The 21,797-nt window shown below is 36.9% G+C and overlaps 1 protein-coding gene across 1 annotated transcript in view; it reads right to left on the reverse strand.

Annotated features, from left to right (window-relative positions):
• The window catches only part of LOC131060922 (D-2-hydroxyglutarate dehydrogenase, mitochondrial), a 301,696-nt gene extending 280,708 nt beyond the window's left edge, over positions 1–20,988 (reverse strand). The window contains exons 1-4 of the mRNA XM_057994361.2: positions 20,816–20,988; positions 18,795–19,216; positions 7,496–7,597; positions 7,291–7,338 (exon numbers count right to left, since the gene is read on the reverse strand). Coding sequence (XP_057850344.2) covers positions 7,291–7,338; positions 7,496–7,597; positions 18,795–19,216; positions 20,816–20,876 — 633 coding nt within the window. The 5' untranslated portion in view covers positions 20,877–20,988. The remainder of the gene's footprint in view (positions 1–7,290; positions 7,339–7,495; positions 7,598–18,794; positions 19,217–20,815) is intronic.
• Between the last annotated feature and the right edge of the window lie 809 nt (positions 20,989–21,797).

A 21,797-nucleotide genomic window follows, 5' to 3' on the forward strand; every position in this document is an offset into this window, starting at 1 on the left:
GCCTTGTTACTTCAAGTAACACAATTCTGTCTGTCGGATATCTTGGCAACATGTATGGAGGTAAAGGACATCCATGCACTCTAATGTAAGTGAACTTGGGAAACTGAATGAACCAAGCACCGTACCTCTTGATGAACTCCTGGGCATCCTGAGATAATCTGTTGTGAATCCCTCCTTGCAACGTCCTTGTGATGTTCATCGTGAAAGTATCATTGACTAACTTGTAGTTCTTTCCTGGCGGATGATGCAAGTAGGTATAGGATTCACAAGCTCTGACCTCGCCGGGTCCTCTTCCAATCACTCCTCTGTGAGGTAGTCCTACATACTCAACGCTCCTGATTAAGGCATAGATGACGTATGAACTCATGTGGAAGGACTTAGTAGCCCTGAGTCTTCTCAACTGTACGTCTAAGCAATGACTAATTATTCTAGCCCAATGTATTGTACCCTTTCCTTGAACAATCACCTGGATGAAGTAAAACATCCACTTCTCAAAATAGAAGGCATGAGGTGCTCCTGTAACTCTGTTGAGCATGGTAATCAAATCTCTGTACTCCTCCTGGAAATCAATCCGATGCGGTGTGTTCGGTACCTTGCTTAGACGGGGACGACTCTTGAGTAGCCAGTTCTTGTTAATTATGCTTAGGCAAGCATCTGGATCATCATCGTACACTGATCTGGCTCCTTCAATGCTCTTGTATATCATGTCCCTGTGCTCTGGAAGATGGAAGGCTTCACTTATGGCTTCCTCTGAGAGGTACGCCAAAGTGTTTCCTTCATTGGACACAATTGTCCTGGACTGTGGATTGCAGTGACGGGCACACTCGATCATCAACTCGTGGCACTGAATAGCTGGAGGAAAACCGGCCGCCTTGATGATGCCACTCTCTATTACTCTCCGGGCGACAGGTGATGGCTTGCCAATGTAAGGGACCTCTCGAAACTTCTTCGTGCTAAAGTTCCCCAAGTTGGTATCTCCAATGTTGCTCCACTTCGACACGATCTTGGTCTCCACTTCTTCGGTCTTCTGATCTTCTTTCATGAGAGCCGAGCGACTGGTGGATGCTCCCGCCTTCGGGGTCGCCATACCTACACAACATTTCATTATAAGAAATAGATTTTGCAATAAATAACGTAAATAAGAGAGATAAATTTTTTTAGGAAACATCATGATAAGTCTCTAGAGTTATCATTTCCTAAAAAAAAAAAAAAAAATTGAGCTAAGAGATTCAAAATTCAAAATTTCAAAACTTGAAATATGACGATGAATGAATAAAGCAATAATAATTAAAATCGCCATACCTCGATAGAGAGCTAACTCTAGAATGCAAAAACAAAATTCGCCTAGGCAAAAATTGAAGTATAAAATAGTCTTCAATGCGGTCTCCTCAAAATTGACTTTGCCACCTTTGGAGTGAACGTGATCTTCAAGTATCGCCCTAAACGTGGTCCCAAATGATCTTCAAATTTGTCCTTGACAAATCGCTCAAACAAATCCTCCAAGTCTTTAGCAAATTCGCCTTAATGTCTCCTCAAGTTCGCATTTGGTGTGGTCTTCAAATTCGCACCACCCTTGATAACTAAGCGCCACCCTTGGTTTGAGTTCGCACCACCCTTGGAGTGTCTACGCCACCTTCGATAATATTCGCACTATCTTCACTTCTCCTCAATTCGCATGAAAAAATGATTATGTAAAAATGAAATCTTTCACCCTTCATATATAGCGCGCTCATCCTTTCACCCCTTAGGCCGACTCGCTTAATAAAACCATTTTTTTTTAAATGATTTGCAATAAAATAACAAGGCCGACTTGCTTAATTGAGCGCTCCAAATCGATTTTTATTAATTAATTAATTAATTATTAATGCCTTGCGTTTTTTAAATGTGAATTTCGATTTTTAAATAAAGGCAAAAAATAATTAATAAAAGATAACGCCATATTAAATGCTAAATAAAATGGATATTCAATTTTTTAAATTGATTTAGCATTTGAGGAAAATTCGAATTGCTCACTTGGCGCCAAAATTGGAAAAAGGAAGGGACGTACCTCATCGCTCTGGTCCCTTGGAGAGGGACAGGAGCGATCCATGATTTTGATCTTGGTTTTGCATTTCTTCACGATCAACTTCTTCATCTCCACGTTAAAAATCGATCATCTTGATAGGTTCTTCGCATTTGATCATCTTGCATGCGTACTTAAATACCTTTTGAGTGTTCATCGCCCTTGTCCCTTGGAGAGGGACAGGAGCGATCTCCAAATTTCCACGTTCAATATGCATCTTTGTTCCTCAATCTTTCACTGTTAGCGAATAACATCTATGCTCATTCCTTTTGCGCTTATTCCATTTGTCTTCATTATGTGTTTGGACGTATTAAAGGGACCATCGCCCTTGTCCCTTGGAGAGGGACAGGAGCGATCCACGTTTTCTCCTTGACCTTGGCAACTTTACACTTTGATCTCCTTTGCGATGTCCTTCAAACGTCGTCCTTCACTCTTCCTAACCTCGCTTCGCTTTGATCTTGAAGGAACGTGAGTGTTTTTGATAGTATCGCCTTGGTCCTTGTCCAAAGGACAGGAGCGATGTGAGGCTTTTACATTATTTGGCGATGTTTGGACGTTCAACACTCTTGCGAATTATCTTCAAACGATGCCTTGGACCATATGCTATCTTATGACGTCTTGACTTAGCTCGAACTTGAAGCAAAACGAGGAATCCAAAGCAAATCGCCCTGGTCCCTTGGAGAGGGACAGGAGCGATATAGTCTCCATGCTCAAAATGATGATCATTTTACGTTCAAAACCCTTGTATATCATCTTTTTATCATACCATGGACCTTCTAAAACATTGCAACATCTTGTCCTTACGTAAATTTTGCATGAAATGACCAATGCATTCAACATCGCCCTGGTCCCTTCCTGAGGGACAGGAGCGATCTAGGCTATAGGGTGCGAATTTCATCATTGCGACGACCCTTGAATGTTTGTGCTTGCTAAAGACGTCTTGAAGTGTCCCTCGCCACCTTGTCTTGACTTGTATCGACCTTGAACTTGTATAAGAAGTAACATCACCATTGTATCGCCCTGGTCCCTTGGAGAGGGACAGGAGCGATCCTCCTTTTGTAGCCTTTACCTCACTTTGCCAGGTTCCAAGTTTATATTCAACGGACTCGTCCTTCTTCACTCCATTCGTCCATGCCTTGACATCATCTGTAACTTTGCAAGAAAATCATTTATATCAAAAATCGCTCTGGTCCCTTCCTGAGGGACAGGAGCGAACTAGGCATTTAGCACTGTTATGGACGTCCCAAAAATCTTCAATTTATATTCAACGCATTTATCTCATGTTTTTCCTTGTTTTTGAACGTAAACTTACCTTGACCTTTATCTGGATTTTGCATAATGAAGGAAATCGCTCTGGTCCCTTGGAGAGGGACAGGAGCTATAAGGTATTTCGCCCTGGTCCCTTGGAGAGGGACAGGAGCGATTTGGTCAATATAGGTCATTTTCCTTCGTTTCAGCATCTCAAATTATATTCATTTGGCAAAGCATCTTCTTTCGGACCCTTTCAAATTGTTAAGTCATCAAAATCTTGCGAGGACAAGGCGAAATTTGAATTGTAGCTCTGGTCCTTCACTGAGGGACAGGAGCGATTTTCCTCCTGGAGGCATTTCTGTGCTCATGAAAATCTTCAATTTATATTCAATGGAAAGATATCGCCGTTCTCCATCACTTCCAACTTGAAATTTGTCTGGACTCTGCAGGGATGATGAAATATTTGAAAATGAGCTCCCGTCCTTCACTGAGGGACAGGAGCGATTTTGCTCCTACAGGCCAAAATAACATGATTTTTCACATTTTAACACTTCACGAGGTGGAAACAAATCAATTCCAATGCCCAGGATCAAAATCAAAAAAAGTCAAAATTTGGTCAAAATATTCAATCAGACAAAAATTCACATTTCACTGTCAACACTTAGACAAATTTAAGCCCTGCATCAACATTCCAATTGAAAATTAGACCATTTTGGCGAATTCATTGCATTCAAAATTTGCATCCTAGAAAAGGAAGCTCGAAAGCTCTCAAAAACGACTGGATTTTGGCTTGAAAAGACAAAATTTAAAACCCTAAGGCTTGACCCTAAATCCAGACGACCAACTGACTAACAAAACCCCAAAAACGAAAGCAGAAGCGAGCGAAAGACAAGCAAAAAGAGGGGGTCCCCATTTGCGATGGGGCGATGTGTGAAATGGTCACAACACACACCAATCACCCATTAAGGTTAGAATAATGTAATCCAAATCAACTAAAAGAAACCCCTCCACCTTTTCATCACCGAGAGCCCAAATTGGGAGGGTGAGAGCATACAGTGAAAGGGGGTCGTTAGATACAACACTGAAAATGTTGATTACAATACTCGGGCGGCAAGCCAACCCCTTCCGCTTAAACAGCGGGATATTGAAACAATGCAATCACTTGGCGGTAAACCAGCCAAGGACAAGACAAAGAAATGAGAATGCAATCACTCAACCGCTTGTGCAACGGGAGGACTAGAAATGGAAATTAATATCAACTCCACCACTTATTCAGCGGGAGGACGGTATTACAAACTCAAGATAGGCGGCCAAGCCAACCTCTTCCACTTATGCAATGGGAACCAAATAAGAAATCTGAAAGATAGTTGTTAGTACTACTAACCAACTTTACATTTCATTACAAAGATTTCTGAATATAACAAAAATATTGCTAACCTAAGGTAGGCGGCTAAGTCGGCCTCTTCCACTTATGCAGTGGGACAGCAGAAAGCCAACATGTTGTTGTTAGTACCACTAACCAGCATTACAATGAATATAGAATTTGATATCCAAGTACTGATTAAGAGCTGACAACTGCAACGAGACCTCCAATCATCATCTAACCACCCAATCTACTCACACTCTCAAAATCACACCCAAAAACCAACTTTTGAAAATCTGATATTTATGACAGCAAGCTGGAAATGCATAAACAGCAACACCAAACCACACCAAAATGCTCCTAACTCACTCAAAACCCACTCAAATCACCCAACAACACACCCAAACTAACAAATAAGCATTGAGCGACCAAGTACAAACAGAAAAACAGCAGCAATATGACCCCAAACACTCAGCACGCATCCCAATGCACCTCCCTAACAAGTACGTCTAGGCTGGAAAGTACGAATTGCATTTAAAATTTGAAAACTCAACACAAGGGGCTAAAAACTCACAAATCTCATCGCTGGAAGCATAGAAATCATTTGAGCCAATATCCAGAATCAATAGGAGCCCGCAAAGAAAACTAGGAGTGATAATACGCTTCAGCCAAGACACCAACCAGCAACCATGAAACACACAAACTCACACAAAAACAGAAAACCAACTGATGCAACCATTCTCAATAATCTCTATCTATTCCTCTGAGTCAGAAATAGTATCTCCACAACTAGGTGCTATATCTCAAGCACGAAACTAACATAGGCTACAAAGCTCGCAACTTCGAAGCACAAATCTGGCACCATTCCGGCAACACTTTGTTATACAAATTTTCATGGATACCAAAATGAAAGCCCAAGGCCTAAATTTATAACTTTTTGCCAACCAAATTCAAATTCAAATGCACCAAAACCAAATGCCATTACATTTCACCAACATTTGTCGTTGCATGTTCATTTAATTTCCTTTACACAAGTTCGCCCATCTCACTTTCACCATAAATCACAAATTTTTAATAAGTATAAGACAAAAAATAATTTGTAAAGTGGGTGCCCAACTATGACTTCAAAAATAAAAATATAACTAAGGCAAAATACTTAGAAAATCGCCCATTTGCCTTGAGTTATAATTTAATTTCTAACACCAAGTCGACCCCTTGAAGTCATAACAAATTTCGCCTAGGCCATGGATAAAAATAAAGTATTAAAAATACTTCCTCTTCCAAAAGCTGAATACTACCAAAATGAACTGAGGCCAAGGTATTGACTACACTGTCGGAAATAGACACTGAGCTGACCTGTTGAACCTTTGCTAAAAATAGCACTGCCAAAAATAGTACTTACTATAAATAGCATACTGCTAAAAATAGTAAGTGTTTCCAAAGTGATTTTCTCCACATTCTAAGCAGCTACTAAACTAACTAAAAATAGTAAGTCTCGGAAAGGTCTTCAGATTGATTTGCATTTTATACCATCGCAGAGCTCTCAAAAAACCTAGAGAAACCCAGAGAACTCAGCTGCTTTTGCCTCCACTTAGTAAAAATAGTAAGTCAGTCAAACTCCATTACTTGTTATGCGTGTACCCTCATTGCGAAGCTTTCTGAAAACCCATAAGGAATCCAAAACCCAAACTAACAAACTCCAACATGCAAGCCTTCGAAAATGCAAAAATATCCTCCCAAAGATGGGAAACCCTAATTTCTGCTTCTGACTAGCCTACGGGTCTCTAGAATAGGCTAATGGTCAACTACACTAATTACTACCAAGAAGGGGACATTACAATTATTGCGTCTTTAAGGTTTATTTATTAAATGGTCCATGAAACAAGTTTTAAGTCCTTAAAAATTTATAAATTTCTTGGATTTTTCAATTTGCTGAGTTTTTGTGCCGAGTCCAAGTCCAAGTCCAAAATCAGCTTGTTGAGTCCAAGGTGAGTTTGAGCCTCATAACTATGCTATAAATAATAGCCCACAAAAAACTTAATGCGAGAGTTCTTGTGTACAGGACTCAACCAACACTATACCAAACACAAACCAACCTATTAAACATGCATAGGCTTAAAGAATTTAAATACCTATTAATATGTAGAGTCTAGACCTTAGAATAGATTTACTAGCCTATGTTTATCATCTTTTGGAGAACCGGGGATCTTAAAGATGGACAAATTTATTTTAAGGACGGAAGTTGTTACTCTTTACCCCTAGTACTCTAATAGTAATTCAAACGTTTTTGCAATTGCATTGGTCTATATTTTGCATTCAATGTTGAAATGATTTCTAACAAGAATGCATGATAATTTCAAATAAGAATGATTCCTATGAACATTCTACACTCTACTCATGTGCAAGTTGATCTTGTTTCCTTTTTTGCACAAGCTTATCTTGAAAACCTAAACTCCAAAGCTTCATGTATTATAAATGAAGGATGAGAAGCAAAATATATGCAAGCCAAAAGATGGATATAACATGTCAAAGCATTGATTGTCTTACAATTCTCATCACATTAAACGATACTAATAGTTAAAAAATGAAAGGGCATGTGTAAGTGTAGTTACACCTTATCAAATGATATTGTGCTGTTCATCAAACCAAGATTGATAATCACCTGCACACATATGCAGAAAATCAACAGACTTTTGCATAAATTCCACAGTGCCAAGGTCTAGATAAGTTGCCAAAATGACAAGATTAAGAATATAATCAATAAAACAATAAGTATAATTGTAAAATTTACAAACTTGAGGTGGTAAAAAATTTAGTACCTCATCAAAAACGGGCACACTTCCACCTACAAGTCCAGTATTACCACCTTGTGGAACAACTGCTAGACATCTTGTGTTGCAATATTTAAGGACTTGTGAGACCTGCAGAAAAGGTATCTGATCTGAGTCTTAAAACTTTCAAAAGATCAAATATAAATTCGTCCAATGAATATTTTTATGAATAACTGGATATAATATATTATTGAACGTCATATTAATATAAAATGTGATGTATAAGTGCAAAGGAAACCATGAAAGAGTCAAGGGTAGCAGATCAAGAAGATAAAGTGTTGGACACAACATATATGAAGCATTTTGAATTGAAAGGTCATAGCTGAATATTAGATATGTTGTGCTGTTTCAAATTAAAACTTGGGGGAGGATCATTCATGTATAATCACCTTTTCTGCAGGAATTTCTTCAATAACAAGACTTTTAATCATTACTCCCATTATCGTGTATTTTGTTTCTGAGATGTTTTGATTGATTTGGTTTTCTATTCTTGCTGATTTATGTTGAGTCCTTTCAACCATTTCTCACATGATATCAAAAAGCAGGCTCCTTGAGCATCAAGGTATACATTGATATAGTAGCAGTTTTCTGTGAAGTGAATGAAATAGACCTTGTTGTGAAGTAGATTCCACTAAACTTTTTGGAAGAATTGTTTTTTGTGGTTGGAGACTTGGCTGCAAACCAACGATAGAGTACCAAGTAATGGGTCCAATGAACAAACAGTTAATGGAAGCATAGAGTACACAATGAAAAGCAACACAGGTTGTTATGGAGACAAAGAAAAAAGAAAGTTATTCACTTGCAGAAAAGTTATAGTTACAATTCATATGCTACTCATTCACCATAGATTACAAAAATGCAGAGACTCTCTGTGCACTGAGTCGGAACCTACATAGTATCTCCAAATACCACTCAGCCTTTCCTTATCCTCACACCAACTGCTCTAACATGACAGCCTCTTGTGCCACTTCACGAACTTGCCAAACTTGCTAACCTCTAAAATCAGATCCTTGACAATATATTAATTTGCCATATCCTTTGGTGCTTCACCATTTTCATCAGATCTATCTTTGTCTTCCATTCCCTCTCTAACCTCTTGACCTTCATCTGTACACTGAACCCTTGGCTTTACATAGAAACTTAAGTTGCTTGTTCTAGTATGCCAACAGGTACAGTTTCATGGTTCAGGTATGCCAATATGGCAATTGTTTTACAGAATACAGATGCATGTATGTATATATAATTCATAATATTATACAGTCTTATATTATTTAAAAAATATATTAAAATACCCATAATTTACAAATAAATCTACAATATTATATTTAAAATATTTTTCATATATATAAAGATATTAAAAATAAACGAATAACTTATAAGTGTTTTTACTCATTGAATTAATTGATTTTATTGTACCCGATCTGAAACTTGATTGTGTTACATGACACTTTCAGGGTCAAAATTTAGTCATTTGAATCTCAAAGCTAAAGTCAAAAATGGTCATTTCTGGCCAAATTGCAAGTTGTGTCAAGGTCCAAAATTTCAAATTTTCCATCATAGGTTGTCATATGTGTAGCTTGTCCATCATTTTTAATTTTAAATATTAATTTTAATTAATGATTTATTATTAATTATTAATTGAGAATTTTCAAATTAAAATTACTGTCAATTATATATTAACAAATAATTGATCTTATTAAAAATTAAAGATTATTACAAAAATAAAAATAAAGAGGCTGTCTTTTCATAAAGGATTCGTTCTTTTTAAAAGAAGCAGCCCAAGTATAAAAATTGAAGTCAATACCTATGAATCACTGCTCAAATAAGAGCAGTCTTTTTTTTAAAATTTGCAATCCATATGGAGAAACTCTCCAAGGAAAAGGGTCTGCTCAACGGCAGAAAATTAAAAAAAAAAGACAAAGCTCAATATGCCAGGAAACCACACATCTCAGTAAAAGAAAAAAAATCTCTGATTAGTCATGCACTAGTATAAAAGGCATTTTTTTTAAGGAAATAAAAAACATTATTAAATGCATAGGTGCATGCCTAACAAGAAGGATGCACCTATGCAAAGAGGCGGTGACAAAGCTAAAAAAATGTGTGATCCAATATGGAAAAATCCAAAGATGAAAAACTCTTACTCGGCAATAACTCTTTTGGCCCAAAAATTTTGAAAACTCGGGATTCAGCAAAAAATCGGGAAAACATCGGCAAAAACTGGGCAAATTTATCGAACATTTGAAAATATATAATTCTTATAATATTCTTGAAAAACACACATATACACTAAATTTGTAGAACATATTACTGATTTCCTAAGTCACAAGGTTCGAATTCGAATTCTGAAAGATCCCAAATGGATCCTTTTGCTATTGCTGCTATAAATTCTTAATTAAACATACTATATTTTGTAATTTTCCGGTGATCTTATAGAATAGACAGAAGTTGCAGAAAGGGATTGTTTATTTATGGGTTTTGATGTTATAAGTAATTGATAAATAGCAACAACTGTGAAATAAAACAGTAAACAATGTTCATATGTAAGAACACTTGAGCAATCTGAAAATACTGCAAATCATACCACGCAAATAACCTAGTTTTGTATTCAGCAAGAATCCATACATTTATTTGGAGTTGTTCTCAATCTGGATTGATGCCAGATGGAGGAATATTACTAGCAACGAACAAGGAAGACCAAATAAGATGAATACAACCCTTCAAGCCAACATATAAACAAGGCGTGGTTGCAAAGGAAGCGTGGAAGTTGCTGCAAATCACATGCTAGCTGAAATAGACTAGCCGCCCTGTTGAAACCCCCAATATGCATGCTGGATCTTCAGGACAAGAAGATGTGTCTTCTACCTCTGACAATCTCTGTGCAATCCTAGATAAATCCACTGTCAACTCCTGCTGAGGGCTACGTCCCAGCAAGCTCAGACCTGGGGTTTGCATCCCAGACCAAAATCACTCTTCCAGAGCAATTCCCAAATTCGCAAGTTTCAAAATGATCAAAGATGCTATCAATTAGGTTTTCATCTCCTTATAACTCCTTTCCCTTTGCAAATCGAACCCTAAAGAATAACAAAGCTTGTGCTTTATAATTAAAGTGACACTTTCCCAATTATGGCGTCAAACTATAGAAAAATATCACTTTATTGCGAATAAATAGCTTCAAGCATCCAAAAAGACTCCGTGAGGTGAGAATCATGTAGCAACGTTCAAGACCTTTCCAACGAGCTATAACACATAGGTATATCAAACCAAATGAAGCCAAAAACCCCTTATTACTCTGAAATGGCTATATACATAGCCTTATTTTAATTTATTTAATCACTAACTTAGGAAATATTTAAATATATTAAAATATTTCCATAGATCCAATAATAGCCCAAAATAACCAGCCAAACATGAATTTGACTTTGTCACCTGTCTGTGACTGATGTCGGACAAGATGGGCCAACTGGCAGTCCCATCACTAAAATCTAGGGATGCTCCTAGAAACTAGGAAACACACCCAATCTTCCTGAAACTGAAACCATGGTATGGTCCCGTGGAACCTCAAATATGGAAACTGCCACAACATCCTAAAAAGTAGGGAATCTCCCTAAAATCAAGGAACTGCTCCCAACGGCCCACAAACTGCCTGAAACACCAACTCCGGATATTGAATACCCTGTGTGAGTCTCTATCCACCACTACCAACCTACGAGATCCAAATAATAGACTATCCCACTACTCTTCTCCTGTCACCTAGAAAGGGGACATTACAGTCCTCCCTTCTTGGAGATTACTTGTCCACAAACAATGCCTCCATGTACCACCACCATCCCATACAAGCCGTACATAAAATACTGAATGCTCTTGTTCTAGTCTACATGAATGTTATGCAATAACATGCGGTGATCCATGAGGAACAAAGTACCCAGCAAGCCAACATCCGGACCCCATACCAATCTGATAAATGTTGCTTCACCCAACCGCTGCACTACTCTGATAAAAATGCCCGAATACCACAAACCATGAAGTAACGTATGGGAATCCATGTAAAATAATGTACTAAGCAATTCAATACCTGGATCCCAAATCAAAATATAGAATTTGCTGTAGGAGATGAAGTAGGAGAATGTCAAATGTTCACCCTGAAGTAACCATACAAACATGTAGAATATCAAAACAATGTGAAAATGAACACCCATATGCCATATGACCAAAACAAGTGGCCGCCAACCCTCGCTGTCATAACTCTGATCAGCAACATAGATGGTATCAAATTTGTCATCAAACCAATGGCAATCAACGAGAATCACCCCACACTCCATCTCTATCCCAAAGGTATACCTCCGAACACTCCTAGACTGCTAGTAAACTATTGTAGACAATGAGATGTCAGGATATGCCACATGATTCCACCTAGGACAGTCACTAGTCCTCAAGGAATCGAAGAAAATGAAGTCACCAACCAACAAAGATATCGCTGCCATATCAAGTGAAATAGGTGACAAACTCATAAATGAAGTATGCATGCCAACACTACTCCACACAAAGAACTCTCGAGTGGCTGGCCCACTAAAAGAATCATCAATCAAACCACTATCATCTCTTGGAGAATGATCAAATACCTCAACTGGAAATTCTGAATTAGGCAACTCATGTCTCTCATCATTAGATGAATGGTGAACAACACGAACACGTTGAAGATTGATCTTGGCTTGTTGAGCCAATAGCTTGGTTTGCCTTGCCATTTCTAGCCAAGCATCATTCATCACTTGGGACTGAGTTATTTCAGCTGCTCCAAAGTGTCTAAACCCAGTCCTAGCATGAAATATACCATGTGACTTATCATGATCAAAGCATGCTTCATGTGTACCCACCATAATAGAATTTTCATGACTCATTTCCCAATAATTAGAAGCGCCAACAACATGAAAAGGAGAGAATGACTCACTACTGTTTTAAAAGTCAGGGCTGCTATGGCTTGTTATCCCCTTGCATCCTTCTTATTTAACCCTCATATATTGCGTGCCAATTGTAGGAATCCCTCCTACAACTTCCTCCTCATGTGCCATGATCTGTGAATCATCATTGTGTTCATATGAAGGACTGCTGTTATAAAAATCAGAATGGTTGCCATAGCTCTGTGACATGTTTTCAACATTCATAGGTACCACTTCATCCAATTCGTCATAGAGATTTTTACAAACCTCATTTAAGGATGAGTCAATCGGTTCTTCTCTTTTTATTTGCAGCTGATATGAATTCATAGCATCTTCAGCTTCATCTGGAATACCCATAAATTGGGTGAAGGTAAGCATATCCTGTAGCTTTTTTGGAAGGGAGCAATACCCATGATAGTTGCTTATGACTGTATCATTGAATGTTTTAACAGGGGGCCTCCTCCTTGTACTTTTAGATGTAGTTGTACCTCTAGAGTGTCTTGAACTCTTTGAAGGTGTTTGATCAAATTCCCTCCCTGCTTGTTTATTTTTACATAACCCTGTCATGATGATTCTTTTTACTGTCCAACTGAAAACCAAATTCAATCGCACCAAGTGAATGCAATTATAACCCACAGGCTGGCAGGATTATGCTTTGATACCACTGAAAGATCCCAAATGGATCCTTTTGCTGTTGCTGCTATAAATTCTTAATTAAACATACTATATTTTGTAATTTTTCGGTGATCTTATAGGATAGACAGAAGTTGCAGAAAGGGATTGTTTCTTTTTGGGTTTGATGTTATAAGTAAAGTAATTGATAAATAGCAACAACTGTGAAATAAAACAGTAAACAATGTTCATATGTAAGAACACTTAAGCAATCTGAAAATACTGCAAATCATACCAGGCAATAACCTAGTTTTGTATTCAGCAAGAATCCATACATTTATTTGGAGTTGTTCTCAATCTAGATTGATACCAGATGGAGGAATATTACTGGCAACGAACAAGGAAGACCAAATAAGTTGAATACAACCCTTCAAGCCAACATACAAACAAGGCGTGGTTGCAAAGGAGGCATGGAAGCTGCTACAAATCACGTGCCAGCTGAAATAGACTAACCGCCCTGTTGAAATCCCCAATATGCACGCTGAATCTTCAAGACAAGAAGATGTTTCTTCTACCTCTGACAATCTTTGTGCAATCCTGGATAAATCCACTGTCAACTCTTGCTGAGGGCTATGTCTCAGCAAGCTTAGACCTGGGGTTTGCGTCCCAGACCAAAATCACTCTTCCAGAACAATTCCCAAATTCGCAAGTTTCAAAATGATCAAAGATGCTATCAATTAGGTTTTCATCTCCTTATAACTCCTTTCCCTTTGCAAATCGAACCCTAAAGAATAACAAAGCTTGCGCTTTATAATTAAAGTGACACTTTCTCAATTATGGCGTCAAACTATAGAAAAATATCACTTTATTGCGAATAAATAGCTTCAAGCATCCAAAAAGACTTCGAGAGGTGAGAATCATGTAGCAACGTTCAAGACCTTTCCAACGAGCTATAACACATAGGCATATCAAACCAGATGAAGCCAAAAACCCCTTATTACTCCGAAATGGCTATATACATGGCCTTATTTTAATTTATTTAATCGCTAACTTAGGAAATATTTAAATATATTAAAATATTTCCATAGATCCAATAATAGCCCAAAATAACCAACCAAACATGAATCTAACTTTGTCACTTGTCTGTGACTGATGCCGGACAAGATGGGCCAACTGGCAATCCCATCCCTAAAATCTAGGGATGCTCCTAGAAACTAGGAAACACACCCAATCTCCCTGAAACTGAAACCATGGTATGGTCCCCTGGAACCTCAAATATGGAAACTACCACAACCTCCTAAAAAGTAGGGAATCTCCCTAAAATCAAGGAACTGCTCCCAACGGCCCACAAACTGCCTGAAACACCAACTCCGAATATTGAATACCCTATGTGAGTCTCTATCCACCACTGCCAGCCTACGAGATCCAAATAATAGACTATCCCACTACTCTTCTCCTGTCACCTAGAAAGGGGACATTACAAATTCGAATTCAACGGCCATGAAATTAGGATGAGATTCGACAAGGGAAAAATTCAGATAAAATTCGCCTTTATAATTTTGTTTATTTTTAAATATATATATATACTTCTAATAAATTATCAGAATAGCGACCCTTGTTGGAGAAAATCCGAGGGCGACCCAGCAGTTGCAGACACCCATGACCCAATAGATACAAAGCATATACAAAGAATACCCACGAACAGCTGAGTTGTGTTTAGAGGCGGATAGCAGTGCTTTATAGATGAAATTCGATTAAATTCGATTTTTTTTATAGAAGTTTGAAATTTGATTAAATTCGAACCTCATCCATGAAAATCGCCGTATCCTGTGACTTAGCTGATTTCTATCATATAAGAATCAAAAGCTTGAGTTAAATACATATCATATACCAAAAATTAAGTGCAATCTCTAAATGAATTTGAGTTCAATACATATTATAGAGGATTTGCATTCCTTGAATCTCCTTTCTGTAGAATTAAGGTTCCTCTACTTCACATCTTCCATAAAATAAATACTTTGTTCAATAACTAGCATTGGCATGTGCACACAAAGCCTATCAATTTTTTCAGCTCATCTCATACACATTGATGAATGAGTCAATCAATTTTCAGCTCATCTCATATGCAGAGTTATATGAGTTTTTCTCCCGATTTTTTGCAATTTTTTCCAATAAGTCGCTCTAATTTTTTCAAAAAATCGCCAAAGAGTTTTTTGCAGATTGAATCGAGGCCATAAATGACTCGCAATAAATCAGGAGTTAGATTTTTACATCTATGGAAAAATCCACCAAAACATGAGGAGCATCTTTGATAATATTTTGCTTCTTCTGAAAAGTGCAATGGATTCAAGAATGCATCTTTAATAATATTTTTCATCTTTGACAAACTGCAGACTATAAAGAAAAATCACACCTCTAAGATGAATATGAGAAGCAGCACAGCTTTTGCAAACATCTGTAGGTGAAAAAAGTGCAGCAAAGTTCAGAAATTCACACCTTAGGTAAAGTTAGTAAGTTGGAGCAATTTCTCAAATATTTTATTATTTTGTCATTTGTGAAAGCTAAACAGTGCCCAAAAGAATTGCACCCAGGTGAGGAAGTCGCAATCAAAGGCTCCACTTGCTTGGGAAAGTTTGTTCCAGAAAAGGCAAAGATATTGTAGGTTAGTTTGTATGCTCCTGGTATGAGTGTTTTGTTTGAAATGGAAAATCACTTATTTTGGATGGAAAGTTTTAAATGTTGGAATGCTGAAAAGTGACTTTTAGTGCTGGCAATGTTTTAACAATGAATTAAGTCACTTTTCAAGGATGGAATGCTTGTTGGAGTGGACTACTCTCCTTGTGTCCAACACTGTAAATTGTATGGGAATTCTTTTACTGAATGGCCCATAACCTAACAAATATCACAAAACCTTTTCTTGGGATAATTAGTTTTGATGTGACCCTCATGATTGAAATCAATACACCATAGTTCTTTTGGCTCTTTTCTAATTTCTTTCTCCACAATCAATTCATTTATCATTTTTCAATATTGTTGCTTCTATTGAAACCATTCTTTTTATGTATTTATCTTTTAGATTGTGAAGACATATTGTCCTCACTTTCTATATCCTATTCTCGATTATACATTTTGTTACATCCCACGTGCCCTAGTTGTTAATATGCAGTGTTTACGCCATGATATATGTTTGCCCTAGTGTATCTATGCTATACTTGCAAGATGTTTAATGTGCATGTTGTGCGTATTGCACACCTCGCCCCATTTTCTTCAAATAGGGGACCCCCGTCTCTGAAATCTTCGCAGTTGAGAAAGTCCGAGTCAAATGCCGCTAAGGCCAAATTCGGCCTCTAAGGCCAAATTGCAAACTCCAACCCCGAAAATTGCGATTCACAGAAGATAAACTTTAAACAAGTTTGAAAATCGTCCTTATAGCCCGAAATATAGATCAAGTTTCAAAATTGGCTTCTAAGGCCGAAAACCCCTAATAAGCCGAAAATGCAAAACAAAGACCAAAAGCTCACAAATTGGCTAAGTAGGCCAAAATGTAAGACAGGGCTCACAAACACCTTAATAGGCCGAGTTTGCAAAGCACTCGAGATGCCCGAAAATAGCAAAGGGAGGATGTCTAAACTTGAATCCCGCATTTCTTAGTCATAACCCGAACTTCAACTTGCCGAAAATGAATAAAAGCTTCAAAATCGCGCCTAAGGACCTTCTGAGCCGAAAAACGTGAAAGGAGTCTAATTCGCACAAAATCTCTTTCAAACCCGAAATCATTCAAAACCTCCAAAATTGGCTTATAGCTCGAAAATGGGAAGCAAAATGAAGATCGTAAAAAGAGAGCTTTTGGGGCCGAAAGTGTTTCAAGTCAAAATCGTGCAACGTACATATTTGCCCTGAAAACCTTAAAGACTCGCGAAAGCAACTATTTAGCCGAGATGAAAGGTGGTCTCCAACACTCGCCAAATCGGTCAATGAGCCGAAAATACCAAGTAAAACCAAAAGTCCCAAGCATAGTGAAGATCGCGCAAAAACAGCATTTCGCCCGAAAGTCGTTAAAAATCTAAATTCACATTTTAAGTCAGTAGGCCGAAAAACTATGAAGGAATGAAATTGCGTGAGAGGCCCAAAGTTGAAGACTAAGGCAGAAGGATACGTCAAAGTAGATAGCTCACAAATTCTCCTGTTAGGCCGAAATTCAGCAAAGAGTGAAAATCGTGTAGAATTTCCTTGGAGGCCGAAAGTTTAGAAGCCCGAAAATGGAGAAACACATTAAAACTCGCGAAATACTAAGAGCCCAAAATCGCATTCGCCCCAAGTGACCCGAAATAAACCTAAAGTTTTCCAAATCGTGCAATTTCATCAAGTAGGCCGAAAAAGAAAGAAAAATCGCACAAAACAACTTCAGTAGGCCGGAAATTAGAAAAGGACATTAGGTTCGCATTTTAGCTTTATAAGGCTAGAAAACATTAAAGTTTGCAAAATCGGCATTTAGGCCGAAATTGCTAAGAAAGACTAAAATTGCGAAAAATAAACTTATAAGCCAAAGATGAAGTAAAAGAAACAAATCGCGCATTTCAAGCATTCAACCCGAAATTGGAAAGCAATACAAAGAATTCTTGCAAAGTAGCCCCAAAGGCCGAAATTCGAACATTAAGGGCCAAAAAGAGGAAAGAGTTTTAAAACGCCTAAAGCTCACAAAATCTCTAAGGGTATTAACATCTTATAATTGGACATGATTTCTTTTAAAGCAATAGTGGTAAATGTTTTCTCTTCTATTTAACAAAACTAATACTAGAAATAATGAACAGATAGAGCAGCATAACATATCTTAACTCACAAATGAAGTTATTTGCAAAAGTAGACCAAAGATGATCAACCAAGTATCAAACTCCTTTCCCTAACTATGAAAATTTTATATAAAGAGCCCAACAGTTGCTAAGCAAAATACAATCACCTACCAACTAACTCCTACAACTACTTGAAAGCCAACAACAACTAATGCATAGTTGAATTCAACCTTATTAATAAAAAATAATAAAGACATCATATGCTAACTACACGAAGCATATTAATGATTATGTTTCACGGCTCTTTATAAAAAATAAAAATTAAATCTTTTATTTAAATTTATGACTATTCACAATACATTAAGAATCAAGATAGCTCTTTCCTTTCCTATTGGCATTTCTTGAGACTCAAAAGTCTATAAGTCTGTTCTTTTGTACACCAAGATCTATGTAGTTGAATTGAAAATTAGCATGCATATTAACCTCTTTCATTTTAGTGACTAGATTTTCTTATCTATTGATGTTCCATCCACTATCACCTAATCTCTGATCCTGCTTATGGTCAGGTTATAAGCACTACACGAATTCAAACTCTGGGATTCTAAATATTTTATGTAGTGTGCTTCTTAGGTGCTTCATACGGATGGATTTTAAGTATTCAGTTCTGACTTGTGAGGCCTTCATCTTACTTGTGACAATTCACAAGAAAATTCCAACAAAGTTTTCATCACCTAAGCAGTACAAACTTAGAAACAGAGTATGCATGCATTATAAATTCAAAAACTATGGAGACAATATGCTTAATCAAAGTTTTTACCAAAAAACAACTGAGAGTGAATGAAATGACAAAAGATCGGGTGGTATAAGTGATAAAGTATCTTAAATACAAGATGAGAGCCATGCAATTATTTATAAAGAATACAAAAATATTCAGACATGTATTGTATATACCTCTTCCGTGTTCCGAGGACGAAGCAGAAGGGGGCTTGAACCCCTATATTTGCCCATCCAGTCAGTATTTGCTGTGGCTATTTCATCCTTGTCCTGGATGACATTTTTCACTGCAAGTATATTTTGGAAGTGAAGAACATCTTCGGGTTCTATCTTGGAGAATGAACGATTTCTTTGGACTTTTCTAGCTGCTGTTCCATAAGGTGCGGACTGTAAGTTGTATAAACCTTCTAAGTGTGAATTTGAAGTACAGCAAGAAGACCAGTACAAATTTTGAGCCCTCCCAAAAGGAATTTGTCTATTTCCAGGCCTCACACTAAACTGAGGGAACATCTTCTTGGCAGATCTTATGTAAGATGTAAGCTCAGAGCATAACTTGTCTTCCGATCTGTATAACTTGCAGCATTCTGACTGAACATACTCTGCACAAAGCAAATAACAATATTTTAGAATCTATGAGACTCAATGCAAGCAGCATCTATTGTGATTTATAGGTCGTTTTGTCTTATCATTGTTGTGACTTGAGTTCTGGTTGAAAAGAAAAGCGAAGTCTTAATTCTATTGAAATCCATATTGCAATCCATGAATGGAAACTGTGATTCTGTTGACACTATTAAAATACCTGAAAAAACACATTTACCACAGCAACCATCTGCGTACATGAGTCTCAAGTACTATTGGAAAGAAATATGACATAATACATTTTGTCTAGGTTTCTGGGAGATCACTCTTCGCTTCAGTTCAAAGAGCTTAACATTTTCAAGGTAGAATAAACTAAATATAATACAATGAGATTTGAGGCTTTTAGGAAATATGTTGACACTTAACATAATAGTTCAAAAGCAGGGGTTCTAATTCACCTAGCATTTCTAGGGAAACAGTACCTGCAGTGCTAACAATCTTTAGTAATCAGGTAAAAAGCAAAGGCAATGGTAGTTTTTTAGATCATCGCCAAGAAAAACACCAAATTGGTGTATTAGACTCTTCTTATGCAAGGGTTACACACGGAAATTGCTTTGTCTATTTACTTCATGTAGTTTTGAGATGTATAATCCTACCCGCATTGGGATTCAAACAAGTGACCTCCATTGTGGAGGACATATGTCTTCACCATCTGGCCAATTCAGGCTGTACTTGCCATGGGTTTTACAAATGGGGTGTAATACTACGCAAGACATTGTACATCCATTCAATCCCAAAAGCTATGGGCTAAGCTTAACTGACTACGCAATTCTTTTAATAGACAGATGCTCTTTTCTTATACTTGGGAGCAATGAGGCAACTTTGCATGCCCAATTGGAGCATTAAGCCAGCAAGAGCTGAAACCTTATGCCTTTCGCCCAGTGACCCTCCATTCCAACCGGGTAGCCAGTCCAACAGGCCAAATAAGTTATGTAATTTATAGAATCTTGTTAATAAAGACATGATGCATGCTTACAAATGAGAATTGTTTAACGTTTACTATAAATTGAACGGAATTGAATAATGTACAAGCCAGTTTCAATACAGAAGCCCTATATTAACATGAGGCCGACCCTTAAGGTTCTCAATTATAATCACTTAAACTGTGTGCAGGGGAAAACCAATGGATTACAAAGTTTGAAATAAATAACTAAAAAGTTATCAACCAATGTGAACAAACTCTAACTCTCAAATTAGTCCCAGAAATAAGCTGCAACGACAAACGAGAATGTCTGACCAAAATAAAAAAATATACAACTAAATTCAAAATTAAGCCAATAAAGACCTTAAAAAACACGTAAAAGGAAAATTTAATACCATTTTCCCTTTCAATTGTATGAATTCATCCAAACATAGCTGAATTCAGAGTAAAATGAGAAATTCGAGTCAATGATCAGCCTTGTTCACAATTATATCTCAGCTTCATATTGGTAGCTGATCAAATTAATATTTTGGAGACTTGCAGCTATATGTTTTGGGATTATTTTGTCGTAAAAATGTTTTTTTTCATTTCTTTTAAAAGGAAAGAGAAGAACAGAGTAAGAGATGGGAAAAAGAACCAGCATTCGATCTGGTAGCGGCTGATAGAATCGCCAGCGAGCCTCTTTTCCAATTCTCCATAATTTTCCAGGCCTTGGATTCCCTCTCGCCCGTCACAAATGGCAAATATACATTGATATATATATTTAATTATTTTTATTTAATTTTTTTTTTTGTTTTTCTGCCTCCACTTCCGCTCATCGAGGAAGTAGGTGCTCCAGTTGAAAACCGATTGGTAAGATTTATAAAAATTTGAATGTCTCTTTTTAAGCATATTAAAATAGAGTGAAAATGTAAACAGTGAAGATATAATGGTTATATGGGAAGTTTACTATGAGTATGGTTGCATACTTTTATATAGTTTTATATTTATAGTTGTAGATTTTAAACAATAGTTCTTTGCAGAAGTTTTTAAAATAGGAATTGTGGTAATTTCAAAAATATTTGTAAGATCATAAGGTTGTTTAATAATGATTAAGAATATGATTTCATGAAATTAAGTATCATTTGTTTTTTAAGTGTATATCATTCTATATGACTTTTTAATTAATGTACATTTTATTTTCTTTTTTTATCTATTTTAAGATTTTTGTTTTGAATTTAATAATACAAAAAAAATATAATTTAATAATTATTTATACTAAGATTCATGAGATCAATGATTGTTTAAGCTTTTAATTTTTAAATTTTTTTAAATAAATATCTATATTATCATTTATAAAATAATCACACCCTTAAAGTCTATATGAGGCTAAAGTTGACAACATAAAAATATAAACAAGGTAACTAGACAGTGAGAGTGGTAGTAGAGGTGGGAGGAGGAAGGGGAATATCTCAATCGTCTGATTTACTCAATACGTTAATAGGGTCCAAAGTGTCCATGGGAGGGTCTTACCCACCATTATCCTTATCTTCATTTTCTTTTCTATAGCATGAGCAAGTGAAATTACAAGAGCTGGCCAAGAGTACTTGTTATAATCAAATCAATAGGAAGTACCATGG

This window comes from Cryptomeria japonica, chromosome 1 (assembly GCF_030272615.1).
Source record: "Cryptomeria japonica chromosome 1, Sugi_1.0, whole genome shotgun sequence".
NCBI lineage: Eukaryota > Viridiplantae > Streptophyta > Pinopsida > Cupressales > Cupressaceae > Cryptomeria > Cryptomeria japonica.